The sequence below is a fragment of the Fundulus heteroclitus genome, chromosome 9 (genome assembly GCF_011125445.2).
Source record: "Fundulus heteroclitus isolate FHET01 chromosome 9, MU-UCD_Fhet_4.1, whole genome shotgun sequence".
Lineage (NCBI taxonomy): Eukaryota > Metazoa > Chordata > Actinopteri > Cyprinodontiformes > Fundulidae > Fundulus > Fundulus heteroclitus.
In genome coordinates, this window is record NC_046369.1 from 8,803,698 (window position 1) to 8,829,013 (window position 25,316).

Here is a 25,316-nt window from a genome sequence, read left to right on the forward strand (position 1 = left end):
CCCTCGGTAAGCGTCAATCTGCTCCGGCAGTTAATTAATGAATTATTTCCACCTGTGGCCATGTCGTCTGTCAGCGTTTATTCCCTCGCTGATAAACGCGGCGACCAACCAGGGATCTCCTCGTGATTCACTATTATGTTTTATTTAAAACACAAAGAAGAGTAACGCGCTAGCTCAGGCTAATTTAGCATGACCCTTGAAGAAGAAGGGTTGGCATTTGACTGGGTTCGATTGGGAAAAAGTAAAAAAAAAAAAAAAAAAAAACCTGCGCTGTTCTGAAACAAAGAAGGCAGAGCTGCATCTGCTGTCAGTCAGTATGCAACAGTGATCACCTGATAAGCAGCTGCGCTCCAGGACACTAAATAAAATGACAAGGATTTTGATGCTTACAGATTAAGAAAACTACATCAAAAAGATAAAATAAATAAACTGCAGCTACAACATGGACTGGAGAACGGGTTCTACCTGGGTGAGGCCAGAGAAAGGAAATTCTCAGAGAGTTTTTTTTATTAAGTTAAAGTGGAGCGCGGACACAGGGTTCATCCTGGACAGGTCTCCAGTCACTGGGCTAAAATATAACCATTTTATTAAACTTAAAAAAAGGTAAATTGTGCCTTTTTATAAACTGTAATGATTAATTGGTGAACAATAACAGGCAAAGCAGAGACAGATTATTGTCATGTGCAATCTGTGTCAAATTAAAATGTATGACGTCATCATAGTGTTGGTGATGCATCTGCATGTTTGGCCTTGTATGATCATAGAATTGGTTTATATTGAATGTGACAGGGAGCCAGTGGAGTTAATGTACAGGTGTGAAGGAGATGATGTAATGATGAAGCTGCTGTCCTCTGAATCAGCTGCAGTTTCTGGAGGGTTTCTGGAGGACAGGGAGGGAAGGAAGCTGGGATTGTAAAGTGGACTGTGGATCAGTTTGTCAACAGTGTGAAGGAAGAACTTGATGCTGCAGAGATGAAAGTAACCCAGATGATGATGTGGATGTGGAAAGTGATGGAGAGGCTGTTCAGGATGACACAAAGGGTCTAAAGCTGAAAGGTGGCAGAGATACAGGAATTTTCAATGGATATTTTAAAAGTACCAGATTTAGTTGACTTTGCACACTAAGTAAGTGAGCCAACTAATGCGGCATGATGTCCACGGCCCCAGGAATATATGGGCTGGCGAGAATTTTTTTTTCAGTCAAACATTATTTTTGCTTCAACCCCTGTGCTAACTTCACTTGCGCCGCTTCTGTTGTTAATATGGCAAAGCCCTCCGGAGCGTCAGGCACGAGGATGCACGTGATGCAAATTAGCCAATGAGCTGTGTCAGTCAGGGTTGCTGCTGCTGGCTACTTTTTAGAAAAAAACAGCAAAAGCAAAAAGCACTTTGGATTTTAAAATAGAAAAACGTTCTATTTTTATGTTATTTTTTTGTTTAAAAAGTCAATGTAAAAGGTGGATGCATAAACATTTTATTTCAGTGTTAAATACTGTTTGAAGTAACGGATTGTAATTAAAAATGTGTCCGGACCTTTACTGGTTGTTGATTTTTGTTATTCGGACCCCACTGATTTTTAATTAGTGACCCCTGCAATAGAGCATCTTTGGGATGTGGTGGAATGGGAGATTCGCATCATGGATGTGCAGCCGACAAATCTGCGGCAACTGTGTGATGCCATCATGTCAATATGGACCAAACTCCCTGAGGAATGCTTCCAGCACCTTGTTGAATCTATGCCACGAAGAATTGAGGCAGTTCTGAAGGCAAAAGGGGGTCCAACCCGTTACTAGCATGGGGTACCTAATAAAGTGGCCGGTGAGTGTGTATATATATATATATATATATATATATATATATATATATATATATATATATATATATATATATATATATATATATATATATATATATATACACATATGTAATGTGTGTGTGTGTGTCTTCTCTAACCTCCAGTCGCTCGAGGCAAATGGCCGTTCACACTAAGCCTGGTTCTGCTAGAGGATTTCCTCCCTGTTAAAGGGGAGTTTTGAGCACATGTCACTTTACTCAATATTAGCATCACTCTGTAAAGCAGCTTTTCAGACAATGCAATGTATCCAAGCACTCCTACATTCATTGTGAGCTAAAAAAGGGGAGTTTTTCTCTCAAATGTCACTTCATGCATGCTCAGTATGAGGGATTGCTGTAAAGCCATTAACAATGCAGACGACTGTCCACTGTGGCTCTACGCTTCTTCAGGAGTGAATGCTGCTTGGAGAGACTTGACGCAATCTGCTGGGTTTCCTTAGAGAAGAAACTTTATTGCCAATCTGGATGATTTGACTTTTTAAAGTGAGATGACGTGTTGTGAATTGGTGCAAATATAAATAAAATTTTAATTTAATTAAATATGATTCAGTTTTATACCTTTCATAATATTATTTAATAAAAATAAAGTCAAGTAGATTGGATTACTAAATTTTCACTGATTAGAACAAAACTCAGAAACCTGAGAAGTGTGGGTACTTTGGTAAGTGTTACTAAGCAACACTTTAATGTTGGTGAGATTCAACAAACTGATACCAACTTTAAGATGGTTTAGAAAATGTATTTTAAGTACTGAAGTTTCAATCCTAATTTAATGTTTTACTATCGTCTTCCAGCAGCTGATTCATCTCCAAAATGTAAGTAAAGATTTAAGACTTTTTTGTGTCCCTGATTTAAAAAACAAAGTAAATTTGTTCCAGTTTGAGATATTTTTTTTAATTCGCTTTAAAATCATCTTGTGGTTTCTTTGACATAAATGATTAAACTCTTGCTGTTCAGGTTCTTACAGCATTGAAGAGATCCGGGATGGTTTCCTGATTCAGATGACAGATTTTACTGCTGGTAAATACGCCATAAATGTTACTGAGAAGGAAGGTCTGGTTGAAAGGAAAGCCACACTTTCTTTCTCCAATGAAAAATCAACTCATCAAATCAACCCTCTGAAGCCGTGCACTGAATATGAGCTAAATGTTGCACTTATTAGCAGCAATGGTAGAGAAATACTCTGTACCAAAAGTGATACTAAAACTACACCAACTAGATTGAGTGAGTAAAATACAAAATATTGTCACATCTTGACTCGTCAACATTAGTTATATCAGTCTGGTACTTTTTCTTCTGCAGATTTCATTGATCCAGATGACATAAACCAAACTAACCCCATTAAACTTCCTCCAAACATTAAAGCAACGTTTCCTCCAAGCTGTAAACATCTCAGCGCTGAGTACAAATGTTCAGGTGAGTAAAATCTACAGCTGTCAGAAACATTTAAAAACATTTACAGGAGAAACCTCAGACACAGGTTCTTCCTTAACAATAAATCAAAAGTATTTGTTGTATCAAAATGTTTCTCTCTGTAAATGACTTCTGAATATTTATCTTCTCTAAATGTGTCAAAATGTGTCTGTAAAGACTAAAGCCAGCAGCTGATCAGTGTTGTTGTCCAGACAGCAGTCACTGCAGAGATGATCTCATGTTTGTGTCTCTTCAGGAAAGGACAACACCTTCGTTGAACCATCTGACATGAAGCCGTTCACAGACTACAGCTGTACTGGTCTCATCAAGAACAACGATGTCTCCATTAACAAGACAACTCCACCTGTCCACTTCAACATTGACTGTGGTGTGTTGGTATTTACTGTGTCTCAGTGAAAGAAGAACAAAGTTATTATACGGATACAGTTTTGAGAGATAAACAACAAGAACTGTGTTTGCTTCTTGTTATTCCAACAGATTTTACAATAAAAGACCTGATGACCAGTAGAACCACCAATACTTCAATTGAGCTCAGCTGGGAAACAACAAGTAAAAAATGTCAAGATATTCTCCATAAACTGGAGAAACTCTCTTATAGCTGCAGCTGTCAGGATGCCGAGAGAAGTAAGTGAAATAATTAGATTTCCTCTTTTCTGTTATATTTCCATCAAATTACTTTTAACACATTTGCTTTAGGATTAACAATAGCTAAAATATGGAAAATTTGTAAATCTATGAGTCTTATCTATTTTACACATCTTACATGAGGAGATAAAGATCTTTGAAATAACCAAATGTGATCAGTAACGCTCTGACTCTAAACTATCAGGGTTTCAGCAGCAGTGACCTGTGGTGGATTTTAATGGAAATGTTTTCTTCATTCAATGTTTAACTTAAGAAACAGACCAAACTTTTCCTCAAGATTTCTTTTACATTAATATGAATCATTATAATGATTATAAAGATATTTTATAACAAGCAGATGTTAAATTCATCATAAAGCAGCTACTGAGGAAACTGCTACAACTCAAGACAAGACGAGCAGAAAAACTGGAGGGACGTGTCATGTTGAAAATCTGAAAACATTCGAGCCTTACGTCTGTAAAGTTCATCCCATCTATGACGATAAAAATAACTTCAAAGGGACAAATGTTACAGCATGGACTGATCCTGGATGTAAGTAACCAAGAAAATATCTTTTGTGAAATATTAATACTTTGTACAAATACTATTGGCTTATAATAATTTAATAGAAGCTTTATATTCATTTGTTTATATAATCAGATTGGACTAAATGAAATAAATGTAGCCTTACAAGCTGGTAATTAATTTTTAATTAATTTGACATTTTTACACAAAGTTTAGTTGCAAACAAAACATATTATTCATATGGAATAATGTTTTGTGTATATTTAAAAAACAAATACAAATACAAATGTATTAATCCATATTTCTTACTTTATTGACAAAGGTCAGGAGTTTATTTGAGTATTTTCCAGATTTTATGTACAGAAACAGAAAGCAAAGTTTAGCAAATGTTTGTGTTTCCAGACTTTATTTTTTTTTTTACAGTTTAGGTTCTACCCATCTGTCCAGCCCTCTATCCATCTTCACCTCCATCCGTCGCCTCTGTCTTCCAGTCTGTTTTTCTTCTTTTACTGCACAAATATTTGTCAGAAAGTAATAATAAATTTGGTATTTATAGTTTAAAAATGCTCTGGAAAAGTCCCTCAATGAAAACACATTTACAGCACTAATCTGATTTTTCCAACACACCCAGACCATTTTCCTATATTTGGTTCTAAATCAGAAACATAGCTGATGTTTTCTGAACCAACCTCAGTCTGGCGGGTTGTGTAGCAATTCATTTGACATTTACTGAAACATTTTGTGCAGGAGGACGCAGGAAGTCTCTAAATTAGGGTAACCATAGTTTCAAATTAAAAAAGTCTGGCCCAGCCACTGCATACTGTCACATTTTAAGGATATTTCCTGTCATTGCTATGTAGATGATATCAAGTTTTATATTTCCTTTCTTCCAAATTAAATTTTGAAACTGCATTTTACTAAAGTGCCTGGATTAAATTAAAAGATGGATAACCAAGAGTTTTCTTCAATTGAATCAAGGAAAAACTGAAGTAATCATCTTTGCACCCAAAAATGAAAAAAAGAAAACAAAAATATTTGTTTTTGAGCCTCTTGGCTTTTTGGCTAAATCTTTTGTCAGGATCCTTGAAATCACCGTTGATTCAGGCTTTACACCTGAAAGTCATGTCCAGTCTCTGGTTCGTTGCTGTTTCTACCATCTGTGAAACATTGCTAAACTTAGCCCTGCTATCTCTTGCTGAGATGGAAACTTTTTTTCATCCTTACTTTTTATCATCGTATCTTGATTACTGCAATGCTTCACACTTGCCTAACCAAAACCTCCCTCGACTGGTTGCAGTCTTTTCAAAATGCTGCTGCTAGGCTCCTTGCTAGATCTTAAAAATTTGGTAAATTTTTGACTCCACTGCTAATGCAACTTTATCAACTCCCGGGTTATTATACCGTGCATTTCAAGGACCTGGTTTTGACTTGGAGAGCTCTGCATGGACAGACACCAGTCTACATCGCTGAACGATTACATCCCAACACCCTCATTAGGGCTCTGGGGTCCAGAAATCAAGACCTCCTGATTGTCCCCCATATAAAGCTGAAAACTAGAGAAGACAGATCTTTCTCTTCTGTGGCTCCATGACTCTGAAGCTCCTCGATCTCTGAGATCTGCAGACTCAGCGGTTTCCTTTGAAGGCCGGCTAAAACTTATCTTTTCACATCTTCTTTAGTTTAAATGTGTCTTGTGTATTTTTTATCTACAGTTGTGAGATGATTTTTATCTTTAGCCGTGCAATATATATGTTTACTTATATAATTACTTAATTTAAAACAAGGGGACACTTGGCAAAGTTGTTAAACACTTTAGTGATACTCCGTTTACTGAAAGAAGATTTATAGTTCTAATATATTTAAGGTATGTCTTTTCTGTGGTCGGAAAGATTAGTTAAATAAACTTCAAAAAGGCTTCCATGAGTTCAGAAGAAAAATTACTTAATTTGGATATTCTGAGAAATAAGTATTCTTAATAAAAAATAAGAAGTAGTAATCTCACAAAGACCCTTAATTAACAAAAAATAAATAAATAAACTCCAGTCTTTAGTTTTCTTCTCTATCCTGACTTCAGGGTCTTAGACTGTTCATTCTAGACTCTGAGGTAGTTGCATTAAAATTAAAATGTGAAAAACAACAAACACTGAAGAATTGGATCTGAGGAAATATCGTCTGAATTGAACAATAGGACCAACAATGCGAACGTAGCCTTAGCAACGCCACTTTTAGCATATTTAACACAGCAAATAATATTTATAAGGTGTATTATTCATGTTTGATATTACTTATGCAATGATTATTACATTCCTTAATCATTGCATATTTTCAGTTCTTCTACATAAAGGAATCATAATTAAAAAATTCTAAATAGTTGTAATAAATCTGACATCTTTATGCCAGGGATTTTTAATTAGCTTTCCAAATTTTTTTGAACATTACATTTATGTTATGTCTGCCTATACGTCTGCCGCTCACAATGACCTCTTCTTTCCTCATTCTACAGTAGCAGACAAAGAATTTGCTCCCTGTAACATCGATATAAATTTTACTGTATTAACCTCTGTTATAAATGTTTTCCACAGACTATCACACAGTAGGATCGGCCGTTTTGATCTCCCATTTCCACCTTCTCCTCATCATCATAGTCATAGTGCAGAATGTGACCTTCATCTGCAGGGGGAGAGCATCCAGAAGGTAAAGCCTCTACAGCTGATTTTAACTGCTGAATCACTTTCTTCTTCCAAAAATAATCCTCCAAGCTGATTAATGTTCTCCAGTGTTGCTTATGAAGAAATGCCGCTTAAATTAACAGGGTGATTAAACTGTGTGTTCTGCTGGAAATAATAAACAGCAGGTTGTAAGACTTTAACTACCCCAATACATGATGTTGGGAATACATTACTAAGAACCCCTGGATTTAACGCCAAGATAGTGGAAGATTTTCATTATTTGTTGTTATAACTGAGCAAAATAAGCAACACTTAAGTTGAACAGATGCAATCTTCCTGTATTGATTTATTTTATGTTTGTTGTTGCGATCTTTAGGAATAAGCCACCTCCCAAACACCTTGATAAGGAAACTCACTGATGAGGATCTGATGAGGCTGAAGACCAAAACATCATTTATCGTCTCATTAAGTTAGCTTTTTTTTGGCACTAGCCTTTTTTTTGACAGCAGGCTGACAGGAAATGGCGCTGATAGAGGGAGAAGACAAGCAGCAAAGGTTGACGGGCCGCGACCCGAACTCAAAGACGGCCGCGCCAAGGACTGAGGCCTCCGGTCTGGGTTGAGCTCTGTACCCCTGCATCACTGCCGCACTCAACGTCAGCTTTTTCTTAAAAGATATATCATAAGTAAAATCATTTAATAAAGCTTCAATAGAATATGTGCTAAGAATGCTGATGTGATTCCAGTTATAATTTACTCCGAGGATGAAGACATATTTGTCTTGTATTAAAACCAGATGGTGATATTTATGAACTTTAATGCTTTGCTAAGCGCCAGTAGGTAAAATATCTTTATGTGCTTGTTGTTTTATTAATCATTATATTAAAAAATATTTTTGTTGCCATTTTTTCCATTATGTCAGTTTCTCATAGTCATGCTCATTATATTCTTAACTAGCATTTTTCAGACATCCCCATTTGTCTGCATAAGTTAATCAAATTGATGCTGATTCTTAGAAATTTTTTGTTAATTAGATTGTGATTTTATGTTAAATGTTAGGAACAGCTGTGAGCGCAGGAGCAAAATAAAAGTACTGTTTCATAAAAGTCTTCATCCATCCTTTGTCTACAATCACTTATCCTTACAGGGTCATGGTCAAGTCGCAAGAAGCAAACCGTGTTCATGTTTATGAGAAGAAGAGTAAGGCCTCAGAAGAAATAAATAAGACCAGAGTGGAGTTGGGAGATTTTATTCATGTGATACCCCTGAACAGTGAAAAAGCAAGATAAGATGGTCTTGTGCTTGCGCAGTTATGTAAAAGGGACTTGGAGAAACTTCTGTAAAAATTGCGACCCTAGCTTTAAATAAAAAAATAAGTCGACATGTTTTAAGGAAAATATGAAACGTAATTTCTGTAATCCCTTTTCTGTTCTCTCTCTCTTCGGAGACGTTAGCTTTCTTTCTCTCTGCTCCGTCTTGTCCTGACGGGACACATTTCGTGGGATACACACTAGATTCCTGGAGGAAATGGAAAATGGTGTGTTTTTCGATTTTGGCAGTCGAGGACATGGAAGACGTATACATGTTTGGATTCATCATACTTGGATTTCTGCTAATGGGATTGCTTGACTTTTCTATGTATCGGCAAATTCAGTGGATGTCAGTAGCAATTATGGCCTTGATCAGGCTACGGGCTGCATATGACACGATCACTAATGCGGTGAACAAACAGACCCATTGGAGGAGCAGAGCCGCAAGCTGGATGTGCTGGAACGCAGACTGGCTTCGGTGTTTGAACTCAAAGGGGAGATGGGATAAAATCTGGATGTGAAACGCAAAAAAAGCATAACAAATTTGGAATATTGGATTTGCCATGTGGAGCCAGCAACGAATAGGACTTGAAGCTGACGGAAAAGTTGGTGCAGCTTGTTGTCATAAACAAATTGTGTATTTGGATTATGCCTCTCCTATCAGTAAAACTCCCCTGGATGTAATGGCGAGAGAGCGCAGAACTACCCCCTGCTCCCTCCTCCTTCTCCACGGACATCTCTCCCCCAAAGACACACACATAACTGATGCCCACAACAACATACGAACTTAATGCAACTAGTCTCCAAGGTTAACCACGTACATAAATGTTGTCTTGTCATATGTTCTTTTCTCATGCAAGGTTTTATTGATATCTCAAACTGTGTCTTGGAATAGGATAAAGTGTGATGGTTTATTATCTGTACAGCCCATCTTTGGTTTTCAAGTTCCTGTTAACTTCCTCTTAATGTAGAAGGAAGCTTCTTCTGCATTAATATCTGCTCTTCACGTGCACTTAAACATACATTCAGCGTTCTAGCTGTTATAAAGAGCAATATAAATGAATACATGCTCCACATCCTTAACATGGCAGGTCTCTACACCTTCTTGCTCCTGCGTTGTTGGGCTGGACTGATCTGTTTAATCAACAGTAAGTACAACTGTTGTATTTATTTTATTCTTATTTTTATTATTATTGCATTATTTGTACTTGTTTGAAACCAGTATAGATGAGCAAAATGCCGCTTTAACAATATTTATGGGAAAATTTAAAACTGAAAACAACAGATCAAAGAACTGATCAATATAGAATACTTCAAGGTAAACATTGATCTATACATTATGTTTTTGCTTGATTGTCAATTGGATTGATGGACAAAGTAAACATTTATATATATATATATATACACAATTTTATATCTTTCACAATAAAATGTAAAAAAAAAAATTAAAATAAATACTGTCTAGTAGATGGTAACATAACATTTTTCAACTGATTGAAACAAAAGTCTAAGCAACACTTTAATGTTGATGATTCAAGCCACTGATAACAGTAACTTTAAGATGGTTTATAGAATGTATTTAAGTACTCAAGTTACAATCCTAATTTAATGTTTAAATCTCATCTTTCAGCAGCTGAATCAGCTCCTATATGTAAGTGAAGATTTTATCACAAAGACAAATGGAAAAAGGCTTTTTTTGTCCTTGCTTACAAAAGGACAGTAAATGTATTCCTGTTTGAGATTATTGTTTTGGTTTGACTAAACATAATTTTGTGGTTTCTTTGACATCAATGATTAAACCCTTGCTGTGCAGGTTCTTACAGTGTTGAAGCAATCCAGTTTGGTTTCCAGATTAAGATGACAGATTTTACTGCTGGTAAATACGCCATAGATGTTGCTGAGAAGGAAGGTCCAGTTGAAAGGAAAGCCACACTTTCTTTCTCCAATGAAAAATCAACTCATCAAATCAACCCTCTGAAGCCGTGCACTGAATATGAGCTAAATGTTGCACTTATTAGCAGCAACGGTAGAGAAATACTCTGTACCAAAACTGATACTAAAACTACAATGACTGGAATGAGTGAGTAAAATACTAAATATTCTCATATCTTGTGTCGTCTCATTTACTGAAAAAAGACTGGAACAAATATTATCTGTTTCAGATGAACAAGACATTACAAAAAATGCCTCCTGCCCTTCTGGATATTTCTGTTACCAAAGTGGTTGGGACATCAGCTCTTTAACATCAAAAGCTGCAGAATTTATCAATGGATCATATCGCTTCAAACCTGCTTATGACGACATTTGCTCAGATTTTGTTTTGGAGTTTCCTCACAAAACATGCACAAACATCTCCTTTACCCTCAGTGAACATGTTCCTGTTGGTATGTACAAAAACATTAATTTTAAAAATCTGCTTCCTGTTGATGTGATATTAGTTACATCAATCTGATTATTTTTCTTCTTCAGATTTCATTGATCCAAATGACATAAAGCAAACTAACCCCACTAAACTTCCTGCAAAGATTGAAGCAACGTTTCCTCAAAGCTGTAAAGATCTCAGCGTTGAGTACAAATGTTCAGGTGAGTAAAAACTACAGCTGTAAGAAACATTTAAAAACATTTACAGGAGAAACCTCAGACACAGATTCTTCCTTAATAATAAATCAAAATTATTTGTTGTATCAAAATGTTTCTCTCTGTAAATGAGTTCTGAATATTTATCTTCTCTAAATGTGTCAAAATGTGTCTGTAAAGACTAAAGCCAGCAGCTGATCAGTGTTGTTGTCCAGACAGCAGTCTCTGCAGAGATGATCTCATGTTTGTGTCTCTTCAGGAGAGGACAACACCTCCGTTGAACCATTTGACATGAAGCCGTTCACAAACTACAGCTGTACTGGTCTCATCAAGAACAACAATGTCTCCATTAACAAGAAAACTCCACCTGTCCACTTCAACATTGACTGTGGTGTGTTAGTATTTACTGCATCTCAGTGAAAGAAGAAGAAGTTATTATACTGACACAGTTTGGAGAGAAAAACAGAAACTGTGTTCACTTCTTGTCATTCCAACAGATTTTACAATAGAAGGCCGGTCGTACATACCAGGCGATGATTACATTTACCTGTTTTGGGATACAACAAGTGAAAAATGTCAAGATGTTGTCCATAAACTGGAGGAACTCTTTTTTAACTGCAGCTGTCAGGATGTCAAGAGAGGTAAGTGAAATAATTAGATTTCTTCTTCTCAATTATATTTACATGGTATAACTTTTAACACTTTAGTATTAGAATAATCTAAATGTATGTACATTAGTTAAAAAAAATTGTGAATCTGAGTTTAAATAACCAGATGTGATCAGTAACGCTCTGACTCTAAACTATCAATGTTTCAGAAGCAGTGACCTGTGGAGGATTTTAATGGAAATGTTTTCTTCACTCAATGTTTAACTTGAAAAACAGACCAAACTCTTCCTCAAGATTTATTTTACATTAACATGAATCACCATGATTATAAAGATATTTTATAACAATCTGTTGTTGTTGTTAAATCATTCTTAACACAGTTGGTGGAAAAAATGGTACAGCTGAACACAGCAAGAGGGTACACTGTGGTTTCCAATGGAAGAATGGGCTACTTTGCTTTTGTGAGATCCCAGGATTAGATCCATTTTCGGATTACAACTGTGAAGTCCGTCCCATCTACAATGGTCGAGATAATTTCAAAGGGGAAAACTTTACAACATGGACTAAGCCTGGATGTAAGTCCTTCACTCCTTTCTTCCAGACTGCTTTTATTAATTTACTTTACTGAAGTGCCACGTTTAAAAGGCTACCAGTGTAGAATTACGTCACACAAATCACAAATTTATTTTTTATTTAAAAAAATGCAACAAAAAGAAAAATGTGTAGGAATCCTTTAAATCAATACTATAGATTAATGAATTATTAGTCCCAACATTAGTACTTATCATTCGATGTCCCTGTAAAGAGAATAATATTGACAGAGTAGTTCTGACCCAGAAACTTTTATTAATGGCCTCTTCTTATGTTCTCACTGCAACATAAAGTAGCGGAAATCCTACGACTTTCCCCCAGAGGTGACCCGTATCAGTCTTTACAGCAAAAATCGGATTTTTTCCACTGATACCCAGGCTATTTTCATATTGGTCTCAAATAAGAAACATATCTGGGGTCTCGTTTATAAAATGTTGCGTAGAATTAAAACTGAAATGAAAAAGAAAACAAAAATGGTGTCCAGTTTATAAAACCAAGGGTGTGCACACCAGGATGCAATTTTCCTTTAGAATGTAGATAATATCTGTACCTGAACGTTTGCGTACCAGATTCTGCCTCATGTTCTGTCCTCTACACCCCCAGATTCAACCATAAATAGTCATAATAATAACCATAATAATAATTCAAAGCACCTTATGAATGTTAACATGTATTAGTGTCAGCTGATACATTTTTTTACATAGTGGAATGGCAACCATGGAGAAAAAAAACATGAAGAACCTGTGAAATTAAATTACAAATAGGAGTTTATTAAATGTGTAAATCAGAGGTAAAAGCACAGATTTTGTCCACAAAGGACATGTACAAAAGTAAACTTGATTGCTGATTTAAAGCAATCGGATGAATTTCTCTGAGGCTGTGTTCAAATCCACATTTTGAGGATGAATGATAGATAATGACCCCCCACCTGTGAGATCAACTCAGAAGTGGATAAGCAACACCAACCTGATAGATTTAAAGAACCGTTGGGTGGTAGATTGACTCCTACTTGAATGCTGAATTTTAACTCAAATCTTACTATTTATACACACTACCTCTCACAATTCAGCACAACCCTCAGATTTTCTCTTTTCATGGGAAATCACTGAAGCTGGTAAGAGTGTGTCACTATGCACAGAGAAACGAGTCGTGTATCGACATGGACTGAAAGGTTACTCCAAAAGAAACAATAAAAGCCACATTACAGTTTGTAAATGCACACAGGGACAAGGAAAATAGATTCTGGAGACATGTCCTGTGGTCTGACAAAACTTCAATTGAACTGTTTGGCCATGAAATTTATTTATTGCTATTTTTTTAATAGGTCCTGTCTGGCAGTGTAGCATTCAGAATTAAGGTCTTAATGCCAAAGAGAGCCCAACAGATTTACTTTCACAAGTGGTGCATTACTTCTTTCGCCATTTTTCTCCAACAAAAAAGCTTTATTAGATATTATTCTGGGTCTATTTTACGTTCAATGGACACAAAAAATGAAATCAAAATGATAAAAAGTTATTTCACTGCAGTTAAAATCTTTTTTACTTACATTCTTTACTCTTTACCGCTGACATTGGCTGGGACAAAAGATCTCAGTGAAAACAGCCTGAGGAAGGAGCAGTTTTCCCCATGAACCTGCAGCAACACTCTCCAACACACAGTTTCAAAGCAGACAGAGTTCAGACAGGATCTGCTTATTTTATTGTTAAATGTGTGATCCAGAAATTTATCCCAGTGAACTACTCCTTAAAAATATCCAAGAGAATCTCACATGTAGGCGGTGGACGACAACAGGCAGGCCAGTGGAACTGCGCCTATAGAGCCAAACCTGTTACAAAGTGGATTCAGGATAACAAACTCAATGTTTTATAGTGGCCCTCACAAAGCCCTGATCTCAATCCCGTTGAAAATCTATGAGCGGAGTGGAAAAGGCCTACAAACCTGGCTCAGTTAAACCAGTTCTGTCAGGAAGAATGGACCAAAGTTCCTGCCAACTTCTGGGAGAAACTTGTGGAGGGACATCCGAAACATTTGACCCAAGTCATGCAATTTAAAGGCAGGGTCACCAAATCTTAACAAAAATGCATGTAAACTTTTGACCTTCAGGAAAGTAATAAGATAAAGTCCAAAGAGGACCGCTCTTATTCTGGCAATTAGAAAATATAAATAATTTTGGTAATCCTAACAGACAGGAAAGGTTTATTCAGATTTCATATCTGACAGCAGAAAAAAAAAGCATGCGTCTCTTTATATAATGTATGTAAACTTCTGGTTTCAACTGTAATATTTTACAGACTACCACCGTGTTGGATCTTTAATTATGACCTTCCACTTCCACCTCATCATCATCATCATAGTCATAGCGCAGAATGTGACCTTCCTCATCTGGAGGGGGAGACCTTCCAGAAGGTAAAGCTTCTGCAGCTCATTTTAACTATTGAATAATTTCTTTCCTTGTTTGTTGTTATTATGGAGTACAGCCAGAAACACTTAAATTACACTGATGTAATCTTCCTGTATTGATTTATTTCCTGTTTGTTGTTTCAGTCTCAAGGAATAAGCCACGTCCTAAACACCATTATAAAGAAGCTCCCTGATGAGGACCTGATGAGGCTGAAGATGAAAGCATTTATTGTCTCTTTATGTTAGCTTTATTTTTTATTTTTTGCACTAATTATTTGAAAGGAGGTTGACATGAAATGCGGTTGAGAGAGGAGGGGAAAACATGTGGCAATGTGCCACCTGCCAGGACTTGAACCCGGGACCGCCAGGTCAAGGACTGAGGCCTCCAATCGTGGGTCACATGCTTTACCCCTGCACCACTGTTAGCCTTTTATAAAAAAAAAAAAAAAAAAAAAAAAAGATGTTTCATGACACGTAAAATAATTTGTGAATGCTTGATAAGTTTTTTTGCCAAGATCTCTGATATGTTTACAGTTATAGAAACTTTTTTCCCCATTATGCCTGTTATGCCATGTTTGTTAGAGTTTTAAGAAGCTTCTTTAAAACATACTGATTATCTGTGAAATTGATGCCTTCGTGTTAATCAGATCGTGTTTTGTTGATGCTTTGAACTGATGTGAGCAAAAAAGCTAAATAAATATGCTGTGTTGCAGTAAATTTATTTGATGTATGTAACTCTGATCATATCTTGTCTAGATGCACCTGCATAACTTTCCCGTGTGAAAGAAGCTCACATGCTTACAGATTTATTATTTTCTTTAACCAAGGACACAGAGAGCAGTTGTGTTAGATAAGAACTGGAACGTACCAGTGTGTGCACTCCTATTTTCTCAGCTGAAGACTACTCCTGCTTCCTATGTTAACCCAGAATGTAATAAAAGTGTAGTGTGCACTTTTCCTGTCGCTGTTTCCTGCCTGCGTTGGGACAGAGACACTCAAACGCTCGATGCCTTTAAATAAATTTGCAAAGACAAATATGCATCTTTTTCTTAATTAATGAGTAGTGTACTTTCCTTCTTGATAACTTAATATCCACCCCAGCTGTTTCATATGAATATTTTAGAACATAGTATATAAACACAGCTAATTTTTTAATAAATTAGTTGGATTTTTCTTTGTTTTCCATTTATATTTCTAACCAGACTTACAAAAAGATGGCTTACATCAAAGTACAATCATTTATTAGAAAGGCCCCTTCAAAGTCCCTCTATTCATCAGTTCTATTTAATTCGGGTTGGAAGTAAGAAAACCCAGCAGACTGCATCAAGTCTTGAGAAGCAGCATTCACTCCTGGAGAAGCGTGGAGCCACAGTGGACAGTTGTCTGCATTGTTTATGGCTTTGCAGCAATCCCTCATACTGAGCATGCATGAAGTGACAGTGGAGAGGAAAACTCCCCTTTAACAGGGAGGAAAACCTCCAGCAGAACCAGAACCAGGCTCAATGTGGAGCATCACTAACCCCCAGTGAGAACGGTCATCTGCCTCGACTCACTGGGGGTTAGAGAAGACAGAGCAGAGACACAAAAAAAGTACAGAAGCACACATTGATCCAGGAATCCTTTCTATGTTATATGGTAATAGCGGGTGATCTGCCCCACTGGATGGTGTCACAGCCAACAGAAAGCCAGACCAGGTGTACCTACTATGAAGAGAAAAAGACATAAAAAGTTTAAATAACAAACAATGCAAAATTGAGGAAGAGGGAAAACTCCACTTTAACAGGAAGGGAAAAACCTCCAGTAGAACCAGGCTCAGTGTGAACGGCCTGCATTCATTGTCTAAACATGCCGGGCTGCAGGTCAGGCTCCCATCTCCTGCGGTCAAGAGGCAAGAAGCGGGGAACAAGCCTGGACAACTAAATCCTACTGAGTTGCTGTGGCAAGACTTGAAAATTGTTGTTTACAGAGCTTTTCCATCCAGTTTGACTGAGCTGGAAAGATTTTGCAAAGAAGAATGGGAGGAATTTACAACAAAGACTTGCAGTTACACCTGCAGTAAATGTCCTCTTCACAACTCTGGGAGGTTTATAACTTATGGAGACAACACTCCTGAAACACATTTGATTGATGACTACGTGTGGTTTAGGCCTGGTGCACAGGACGATACATTTTGGTTAAAAGAGAAAGGTTTTGTTGTGTTCCTACCGGTCATGTAGCCTACGCCACAACGGGTCTCAGAGTGGAAAGATTGTGGTACATACAGAAATAAATCTGGCTGCTACACATGGAATATGACTGATGTCTTTGCTGTCATCGTAGAATGTCAAAATTCAACATAGAAAGAACTCAGACAAGCATAATTACTCTGATGAGCAAAATAAAATGACCTTAAATTGAATTGATTCTGACATTTTCTATGATTTTCTAGTATTGAAGCCTTAGCGAAAGAGACACAACTGTGTTATCAAAAAATTATGAACGTCAGCAGCAAAGTCAAAGGTGCTCAGCAAAGCAAGGGGGATGGTGGCCTAGTGGTTAGAGCATTGAGCTTGGGTCCCAGAGGTCCTAAGTTCAACTCCCACAGACTGCCACTCTGGATCCCTGACTCTTAACCCCAGATTGCTCCCCAGGCGCCACACAGTGGCAGCCCACTGCTCCCCAAGGGGATGGGTTAAGATGCAGAAGTGAATTTCTCCATTGTGAGATCAATACATTTAAATTATTATTAATTAACTGAAATGTACAACCTCCAGTACTCACCGCTCCACTCTGAGTTACATTGTAATCATTGCAAGAAAAATAATACGGATGAAAGCAAGTCCATGTTTGTCAGGGTGCATTTCTGCCTGCTGCACCCTAGACATTTTCCAGCACCGATTCCACTCACTAATCACCTACACCTGTCAGCCTCTAATCATCCTGGACTCACTCCACCTGCAAGCCTCACTATATAAGCTCACTCCAGTCAGCTCTTCACCGCCGGTTCGTCTTATCTCACCCTCCCTTGCCAGAAGGACTCTCGAAAGACTGTGCCTCCTCGCTCCTGACCGCATTTTCTCCTCGCAGCCCTATTGGATCCCGCTCCAAAGCCCAGCCTTGGGTTCCGTCCCAATGCTCACCTGCGGTCCTCCAGCTCCCTCCAGTCGGTTCGCTCCAGCCCTCTTCATTCACCTGCTCCAGCCCGGTAAAGATTCTGGTTCCCTTCCTCCACAACTCATCAACCTTCAATAAACTCTTTAAACTAAGCTCTGTGTGTGTTCGGGTTCGTCATGACAAATCATGACAATGTTTAGTTGTACTTTTTATTAATTAAACTAATATTTAACTCTAAACCCTCCAATACAACCATAACGTTTTTACAAGCTTGCTGATTAAAATATATCCCAATAAATTATTAAAATGTGTTACATTCAGATAAACTGTTGCTTCACAAGCAACAGTTTTTTTTTTTTGTTTGTTTTTTTTTTAGTAATGCTAAATATGTTTAGAAATTATTCTTTCCACAGTTACATAGTGTATTTTCCATTAATCAGTTTAGTTTTTTTCCCCCTCTGGTCCTAAAGGTGCACAGTTGAACTGTGCAGGATCAAATCACTCAATTTACTTTTATTACAGATTTTATCCCCCTCTCTTACCATTCTGCTTACCATTTCCTTGGAGGCAAGATGAACCTGGGTCCTGTCCATCCAACCTCATTTGTGTCTTGAAGCAAATTAGCAATTTATGAAAATCAACACAGATCTGTCTCAATTTAATAACATTTTATTGTCTTTCCTATTTCAAATAGGAGCGTCTGTTAAACACATTTACACCTTAGGGGCACAGGAAATAATGTTGACATTTAACAGCTGCTACACACTGTGGTATACTTTAATAAAGTAACATAACAAAACAGTGATATTTTTTTCATAACAACTGTTACTGCATCCCTGCAGGGCTGTGCAAGATTAGAAGGTGGTGTAATAATGAATATGGAGGCCGTGCATTTATCACAGAGAACTATATTGACTAAAATACTTCTTTGGAGTTGCTTTAGTATCCCCCCAATAACAAACAACACTTTAAATTTGATTAGTGATGCTGCAAATGTTTCCCTGAAGTTGATCTCAGTGGAATAATAAACTGTATACCTTAATAAGGGAAATAAATCTTATTTTTTGAATCCCAATTGTCCTTACCAGAGCATAACAGTAACTCTGAATAGGCTAGAGCTGTTTTTAGAGATAAACATTATACTTTCTGTCCTTTAATACTGTTAGATGATGTTATACAGGCAGGTAAAAGATAAATGTATGTTAGAACAACAAAAAACCGCTTCACTCAGCTCAATGTCCACAAAAAAGTTAAAGCTTTATTTGTTTTAATTTGCATACAACGTGTTGGTGATATGTGTATTTCATTTGCACAAGAAATGTTGAAAAAGCAACTAAAGCGAAGACAATAAATATCGCCAATGTTTTTAGTTTTACTTTCTGGACTCTTCGATATCAACTTCAGTGGGCATGCAGAGGAAAACGGAGAGAAGCTAAAAGGCAGAGTTAGGCAACAGTTACAGATAAAAATATCAAGATAAGCCAAAAAATCCTTAAAGCAACTTAGTTCTCAGTGTTTTTAAACTTCTTTGTAAGGGTAAAAAAAAAAAAAACTCCACTTGTTTAGGCAATAGCTGCAAAGGTAGAGTTTATTTTCCTATAAATACAATGTTCTGTTTCAAAGTAAAAGCACTTTTAGGTAAATTTACATACAGGAAGTGATTTAATTAATTGTGCCTCCTGAAAAATATCTAAGCTTGCCTTCTGAAGGCACTGCAGAATCAGCTTTAGTAGGTTTGTTTCAATGCTGATATGCCAAATTAAAATAAAAATAACCATAAAAACTATAATTTCAAAGAGGTTACTTCAAAGCAACAACTCCCAGACAAATTACTAGAGAATACTGAAATGTTTTGGCGCTTTCCCAAAGCTAGTAGATAAAACACGATCAGGACTGTGGCTGAGGGGAGGAACAGTTTAGAGCCTAAATCCAAAGGAATATATAAGCTTGCAAAACAACAATAAACACTTTATTTGTTGTAAATCTCTGTATTTCTGTAACCATCAACACATCAACATATTTTGTTAACCAAACCTTAGTTTCTTGCCTCATGCAAGCTTTGATTCTGAATATAACACACATATGAAGTTTTAGAAGTTCAGAAAAAAAAAAACAATAACAGGGGTATAACAGGTTATTTGACAAGGTTAAATTGTGTTATTAATCACGACATATTTACCTTCAGAATGGTTTCATTATTGAAATGTAAACCAGTTACAGTCAGTGCTGGTTTATCATAAAATACTGGTGTAAACCGTTTTACTCAAAAAAAAAAACATATATACTAATCAATAATCCATCCCAACAACTTGGTTCTTCTTTGTTATGTATAGTAAACAACATTATCTCATCATGGCTTTTTCCCTCCGTTAAACGGGCATTTATATGCGTTCAATAACATACTTTTCCCAAGTTAGGGCGATGATTATCATTTTCTTTGTATTTAGATTTTCACTGAACACAGTTTTCCTAGCATGGACGGCTTGACATTGATCTCTTATTTGTAGCATAAGAGAGATGTTCACTGCAACATAAACAAGGCTGCCTGGAGTTTGACCACCTGAACGGGGGGTTTGGATGTGTCTGCTGGACCCTGTAGGAAGGACAGCGCTTTATTTCACGCTCTAAACGTTTTCTTTGTGTGACTTTTACAGACCCAGAACAACGTGACACTTTGTACCTCGCTGGAGCTGAGCTAAGAAGAAAACATGGTGTCACGGGAAGGGTAAACAGCAGATATAAAACTGCTTTTGTTACAGCTTCCGCGACTATGGGGGCTGTCAAAAGAGACATTGTGAAGTTTTCAGACAACACAAAGGTGTCAAAATGACTAACATTCAAAGTGTTGTGGAGACATTTGCCCATGTTCTCCCCCAAGCACGTCTCTAGTCTACCCTGTAAATGATTCTTCCTTTTCTAATACATTCATTTGACATAACCCTGCCAGCCTTGCTTTGCCAGGGTAAAAAAAGTGCAACACAACAACATATCAACCATCAATTGCTCTGCTTTGTTTCAGATTTGCTGCTGTCACTCAGTGAAAACAAATCTCCACTAGAGTTTTAAGAGTTTTTACTGTTTTTCTTTTTCCACGCTGAAGCATCGAATTTTTTTTTGAACACACTCAATTTTTCACTATATATTTTTCCTGACCAACTCTTGAGCACATCACCATCTCCAATTAGTAAATTTACATAATTGTAAACAACATTTCTATTTTCTATATATTTGAGAGTAGAAAAGGCCTCTTTATACTAGAACTGACATTTTCTCTGTCTGTAGGCCTTTGTTTGGAGGTTCATGCAGCTTGTTTCTGACATCTGCTGGTCAGAACCTTGTTCTGACGTGGTTCCTGACAACCCTTATGTACAAATGTTGCAAGAAAGAGACCAATAAGGACTTTCCAAGAGTGGTGCACTTGAGAACTTGTGAAGTATGGTATGCTCTGGCCAGGAAGACGGCTGTCCTCGCCATCTCAGGTAAAAGAGCAGACTTTTCTGCTTTTGGACAGTACGTATTGGCCTTTAGTTAAGGTTGTCCTGTAATCTTCCTGGGCTTCAAATATTTACAGTATTCATATACTTTGAACTTTTTCACATTTTGGCAGGTTATAACTACCAACTTTAACGTTTTATTGGTCTTATTGGGACTTTATGCAACATACAAACATAAACGTAAGGCATAATTATTGAACAGTGCATCTTTTTCCTTCTACTTTCACCGTATTATAATACGGTGGGGGAAACCCCTGCCAGGCTAAGCGTCATTTGTTTATTTTAAATGTCTCGATGTTTGAGGGCAACATAAAATGGTCAGTGAAGTTCCCGTCTGGGAGAAAACCTCCTGGTCAACATAAGGCAACGCTAGCTGTTGATGGTAAATGGCTTTTACTTGTACAGCGCTTTAACTAGTCCAACGACCCCAAAGCACTTTACACTACAGTCAGTCATTCACCTATGATGGTGGTGAGCTATGTTAGTATCTGATATACATCAGCACCATCTGGCCCTCTAACTACCGCCAGCAGGCAATTCAGGACTCAATGACTGAGACGTGCATCCATCCCCGCACCAACTCCATGGTTCCGCCGCACCTACCGCAAGCCACTATAAAAACTACAGCCAGGATAAACCCCATTTTCTGGGGGAAACCCTTCAAATAATCGCATAAAATCCCAATGAAGTACCTTAAAGCTTGTAGCTATAATGTGACAAAAAGGTGAAAAGAGAGAACTTGTGCATGGCACATTTTCTAACAAAGAAGGCTGGAGCCTACATAGGAGAACATTTACTTTCTTTCAGGTGCAATACTGTCCAAAAAGTTGGAAATTACTAAAAACATCAGAGAAGTTGTTAAAGGGGTCTGAAAAGTCACCGTTTCTACCAACTAAAGTCACTGACTGAGGTAAATGATTGTCACAGCTGCAGGATGGATGCCAGCAAACACAAGCTGAGACAAGTTTTTAACGTTCAAAAAAAAAAAAAAAAAGGCACAATTTAAATGCTAAAATTGAAAATCTACCTAAGAAGAATATCTTTATCACTAAATCTGGGTTCCTTTGTTGTTTTTATAAACTTTACCCTGACAGTAAAACTCTGCTTCATGTACCAGATAGCACCAGCAGTTATTCTTTGGAGTGATTTTTTTTTTTTTCCTTTTTTTTTTTTTTGGTGTAATGGGCAAAAGTCGTGTTTGGAGTCCAGCATAAAAGGCAGGAGTGGAAGTGTGGAGGAGTTCTGCAGGGTGTCGTATGTTTGTGCGCAACACGGGGCTTAGCAGCCCTGTGTGACCTTCTGCATGTGTTTGGCGATGTCGTACACGTAGCCGATGTCCGGCCTGTTCTCCGGGTCGGGGATGATGCACATAACTACTAGGTTCCTCAGCTGGTAGAAGGGGACGGGGGAATAATGGTGGGGAGGTAAAAGAGAGAAATCATACAGTTAATGATGCTTTTAAAAACACAGCAATAACAGACCAACATAAGCAGGAGGCTTCGCTGCACTAATTGGGGTTTCGGTCAGCTGAATCCACTTTTACCCGAGCACACAAACCCAGGTGGGCCCTCCATCGCCAGCCGGGCGGGGACATCAGTCACACCCAAGGCCAAACGCGGCGGCTGATTGGAGCAGACAGACAGGACTGTAGCCGGAACAGTCAGTCCCATCATTAATAAAATAATAATAAAAGATGCAATGGGAGGAAAAAAAAAAACAAACATCTACAGAAGGTCGCCATGGTAACCACATGTCGACTTCCTGGCTGGTGTTGCGTGGTAGCTGTGCATGTGTGTGCGTGTGCGAGGGAAGGGGGGGGGGGGGGGTGGAAAAAGTGAGAGGAAGATGCAAATTCAGACGGTCTGAGAATTAGTCGCACGGAGTGGAGACGGAGGGCGTGCAGAGAGGCAGATATGTAAAATATTCATGCGCTTCTTTGCATGGCGAGTGGGGTGGGTGGGGGTGTCAGGTGGAGGGTGGGGAGGGAGCTAGCGAAGGGAGGGGGAGGTGGTGGGGAGGAGGGGAGCGTAGACGGAGATGGTTAAATGACACAACAAAGATGAGCAGCTGACAGTTTGCTGCCGATCCTTCAGGAGCATTGTTTACATCCAGACAGGCGCTGCAGGCACCCCCCTCATCTCCATCTCTCCATCGCCCTGTCTCTCGCTCTATCATTCCCGCTCTCTTTCGCTTTGTCTTCCTTTCTCCAGGATGGGGGTGACATGTGGGGTAACGCTGAAGCTCAGCGTGGTGTGCGAGTGTGTGTGAGTGCAGAGAGAGTTGCCGTTACAAATATACACTTGCACACTTTTTTTTTGTTGCGAGTACAAAAACACACATGAAGACGCTATAAAGGCTTAAAATACCTCAGTAATAGCGCTTATTAGACTAATGAAGTAATTACTGAGGCATAATTAAAGCTTACTCTCTACAGGATTTATTATATGGCTACAGGATCATTAATAAGAGCAGAAAATACTAAACGTTAGTGAGTCCATGAGATTTTTTGTGTACTGTCTATTTATGCTGGGATAATAAAACATTTAAAGCATAAATAAATCATTGGATAAATAATAATCATCATTGCTATCAGTTATTTTATGCTGTGTGTGCGTAAACCCAGACAGCGACTGTAACTTCTCGGGTGACTGAAGTTTCATGCTCCCTCCCAAGGTGCTCAGGAACCTTCATACAGCATCTTCTAAGGGAGCATCGCCATCTGGGCATGAAACTACAGCGGGCAGGACTCACTGGTCCTAAAAAGGGTCCTAAAGAGCTGCAGGACCCAACCTGCAGGACGTTTCTACAGAGCGCTGCAGGTCAGGGCCAGTCAACCTGGACAACACCTCTTCTCCTCACCACAACCAGCGCTGCTCCTCTGGTCTCAGAGAACCAGCACCAACACTTTCTTCCCTCAACCGGTCTTTCTGCTTGACTTGTTCATCAATAGTTGTGACATTATTTTTTATAATTATTCATCAAGAATACATACCTTGTACATTGCTGGTTTTTGTAATAATATAGTATTTTCATGATTTTTTTATGCCTATAAAAGATAATAATAGTGACACAAAACATGATAAAACAAGAATCGGTTTGCAGTTTATGGAAGGCTATGAATACAATAATCTATTTTGGTGTTTAACACAGTACAATTAACATGTTTTTATTTTTAACACTATTTATAGGTAGACTGTCGATACTAAAACATTTTTATGACTTTTCCATTTAAAGGGGGACTATCAACCAAAATATAATTTTGTTGTAGATTTTTTTTAATATTTCACTGGTGGAGCGACTATCAAGAAAAACATTTAAAACAATTTTTTGGCTTTATGGGGATTATTAACTGAAAAACAGTTTGTTTTCACAATTATTTGTGGACTAACTATACACAAAAAACGTTTTTTAAACTTAACAGTGAAATATCTACAAATATTTTTCAAGATTTTTGAATATATGGATGGACTATTAACAGAATATGATTTTTAAGTATTTTGCATTCAATGGAAGGCTTACAATCAACACAATTTCTTTTTTTTTTTTTTTGCTTTAAGGTTTTAAAATGAGAAGCTACATTGTTTGCAAAGAATACAAAATCATTGTCATTAGCATTTCTTTAAAGAAAAATCAAAAACTGGACATAAAACTTTGACCCTAAACAAGAGGTATTGAAAACATAAGTGAAAATAAGAGTCTGCTGCACTAAAAGTTTGTTAATCAAGCAAATTTGATAAGAAGAAATCTGTGACGGATGGTAAACACCAACCATAACGTCTGTGGATATGTCTCATCAGTGTTGGTACTTTTTCTTAGGATGGAAGCATTCATCTAAGAACATTCAGAAGAAAAAAAAAAAAACAACCTCCACCCACATGAAGATGACATGCAAACAAAAAAGCCACAGATTCTCATGCTTGTCATCGGCAATCAGCAAGAGGGCAAAATTAAACCAGAAGTCGACTATGTTACATTTTTATGCTCGAGGAAGTCTTCACAGAAGTAAAGCGGATGATTAAACGATGATTTTTGAGAAACTCTAGCCCACTTAGTCTGACTCTGCTCTAAAGCATGGCCATATGTTTTCCATATAGGAATTTAATTTCCAAATGGATAAAATCACTGCCAGCCTTTTGAT

General features: G+C 37.6%; 3 protein-coding genes across 3 annotated transcripts in view; 2 read left to right on the plus strand and 1 right to left on the minus strand.

Moving 5' to 3' along the window:
* Positions 1–2,836: 2,836 nt before the first annotated feature.
* LOC118564126 lies at positions 2,837–8,111 on the plus strand. Its single transcript, XM_036140965.1, has 7 exons — positions 2,837–2,874; positions 3,220–3,270; positions 3,524–3,655; positions 3,766–3,912; positions 4,291–4,464; positions 7,020–7,131; positions 7,483–8,111. The coding sequence occupies exons 1-7, from the start codon at positions 2,856–2,858 to the stop codon at positions 7,523–7,525; spliced, it is 678 nt and encodes a 225-aa protein (XP_035996858.1). The 5' UTR covers positions 2,837–2,855; the 3' UTR covers positions 7,526–8,111.
* A 2,196-nt stretch (positions 8,112–10,307) lies between these two features.
* On the plus strand, positions 10,308–14,748 carry LOC118564237. The gene is made up of 7 exons (XM_036141657.1): positions 10,308–10,495; positions 10,578–10,799; positions 10,885–10,998; positions 11,252–11,383; positions 11,490–11,633; positions 14,483–14,597; positions 14,736–14,748. Exons 1-7 carry the CDS (start codon positions 10,483–10,485, stop codon positions 14,746–14,748), a joined length of 753 nt encoding a protein of 250 aa, XP_035997550.1. The 5' UTR covers positions 10,308–10,482.
* Positions 14,749–18,445: 3,697 nt separating this feature from the next.
* The window catches only part of nek7 (NIMA-related kinase 7), a 98,493-nt gene continuing 91,622 nt past the window's right edge, over positions 18,446–25,316 (minus strand). The window contains exon 10 of the mRNA XM_012857036.3: positions 18,446–22,567. Within this exon, the coding sequence (XP_012712490.2) occupies positions 22,457–22,567 (111 nt within the window). The 3' untranslated portion in view covers positions 18,446–22,456. The remainder of the gene's footprint in view (positions 22,568–25,316) is intronic.

Excerpts from the sequence above, each read along its gene's own strand:
- LOC118564126 (XM_036140965.1), top strand. Across the intron at positions 3,271-3,523 it reads CGCTGAGTACAAATGTTCAG|GAAAGGACAACACCTTCGTT; the intron begins GTGAGTAAAATC and ends GTGTCTCTTCAG. Across the intron at positions 3,656-3,765 it reads CCACTTCAACATTGACTGTG|ATTTTACAATAAAAGACCTG; the intron begins GTGTGTTGGTAT and ends TTATTCCAACAG.
- LOC118564237 (XM_036141657.1), top strand. Across the intron at positions 10,999-11,251 it reads CGTTGAGTACAAATGTTCAG|GAGAGGACAACACCTCCGTT; the intron begins GTGAGTAAAAAC and ends GTGTCTCTTCAG. Across the intron at positions 11,634-14,482 it reads CTGTCAGGATGTCAAGAGAG|ACTACCACCGTGTTGGATCT; the intron begins GTAAGTGAAATA and ends AATATTTTACAG.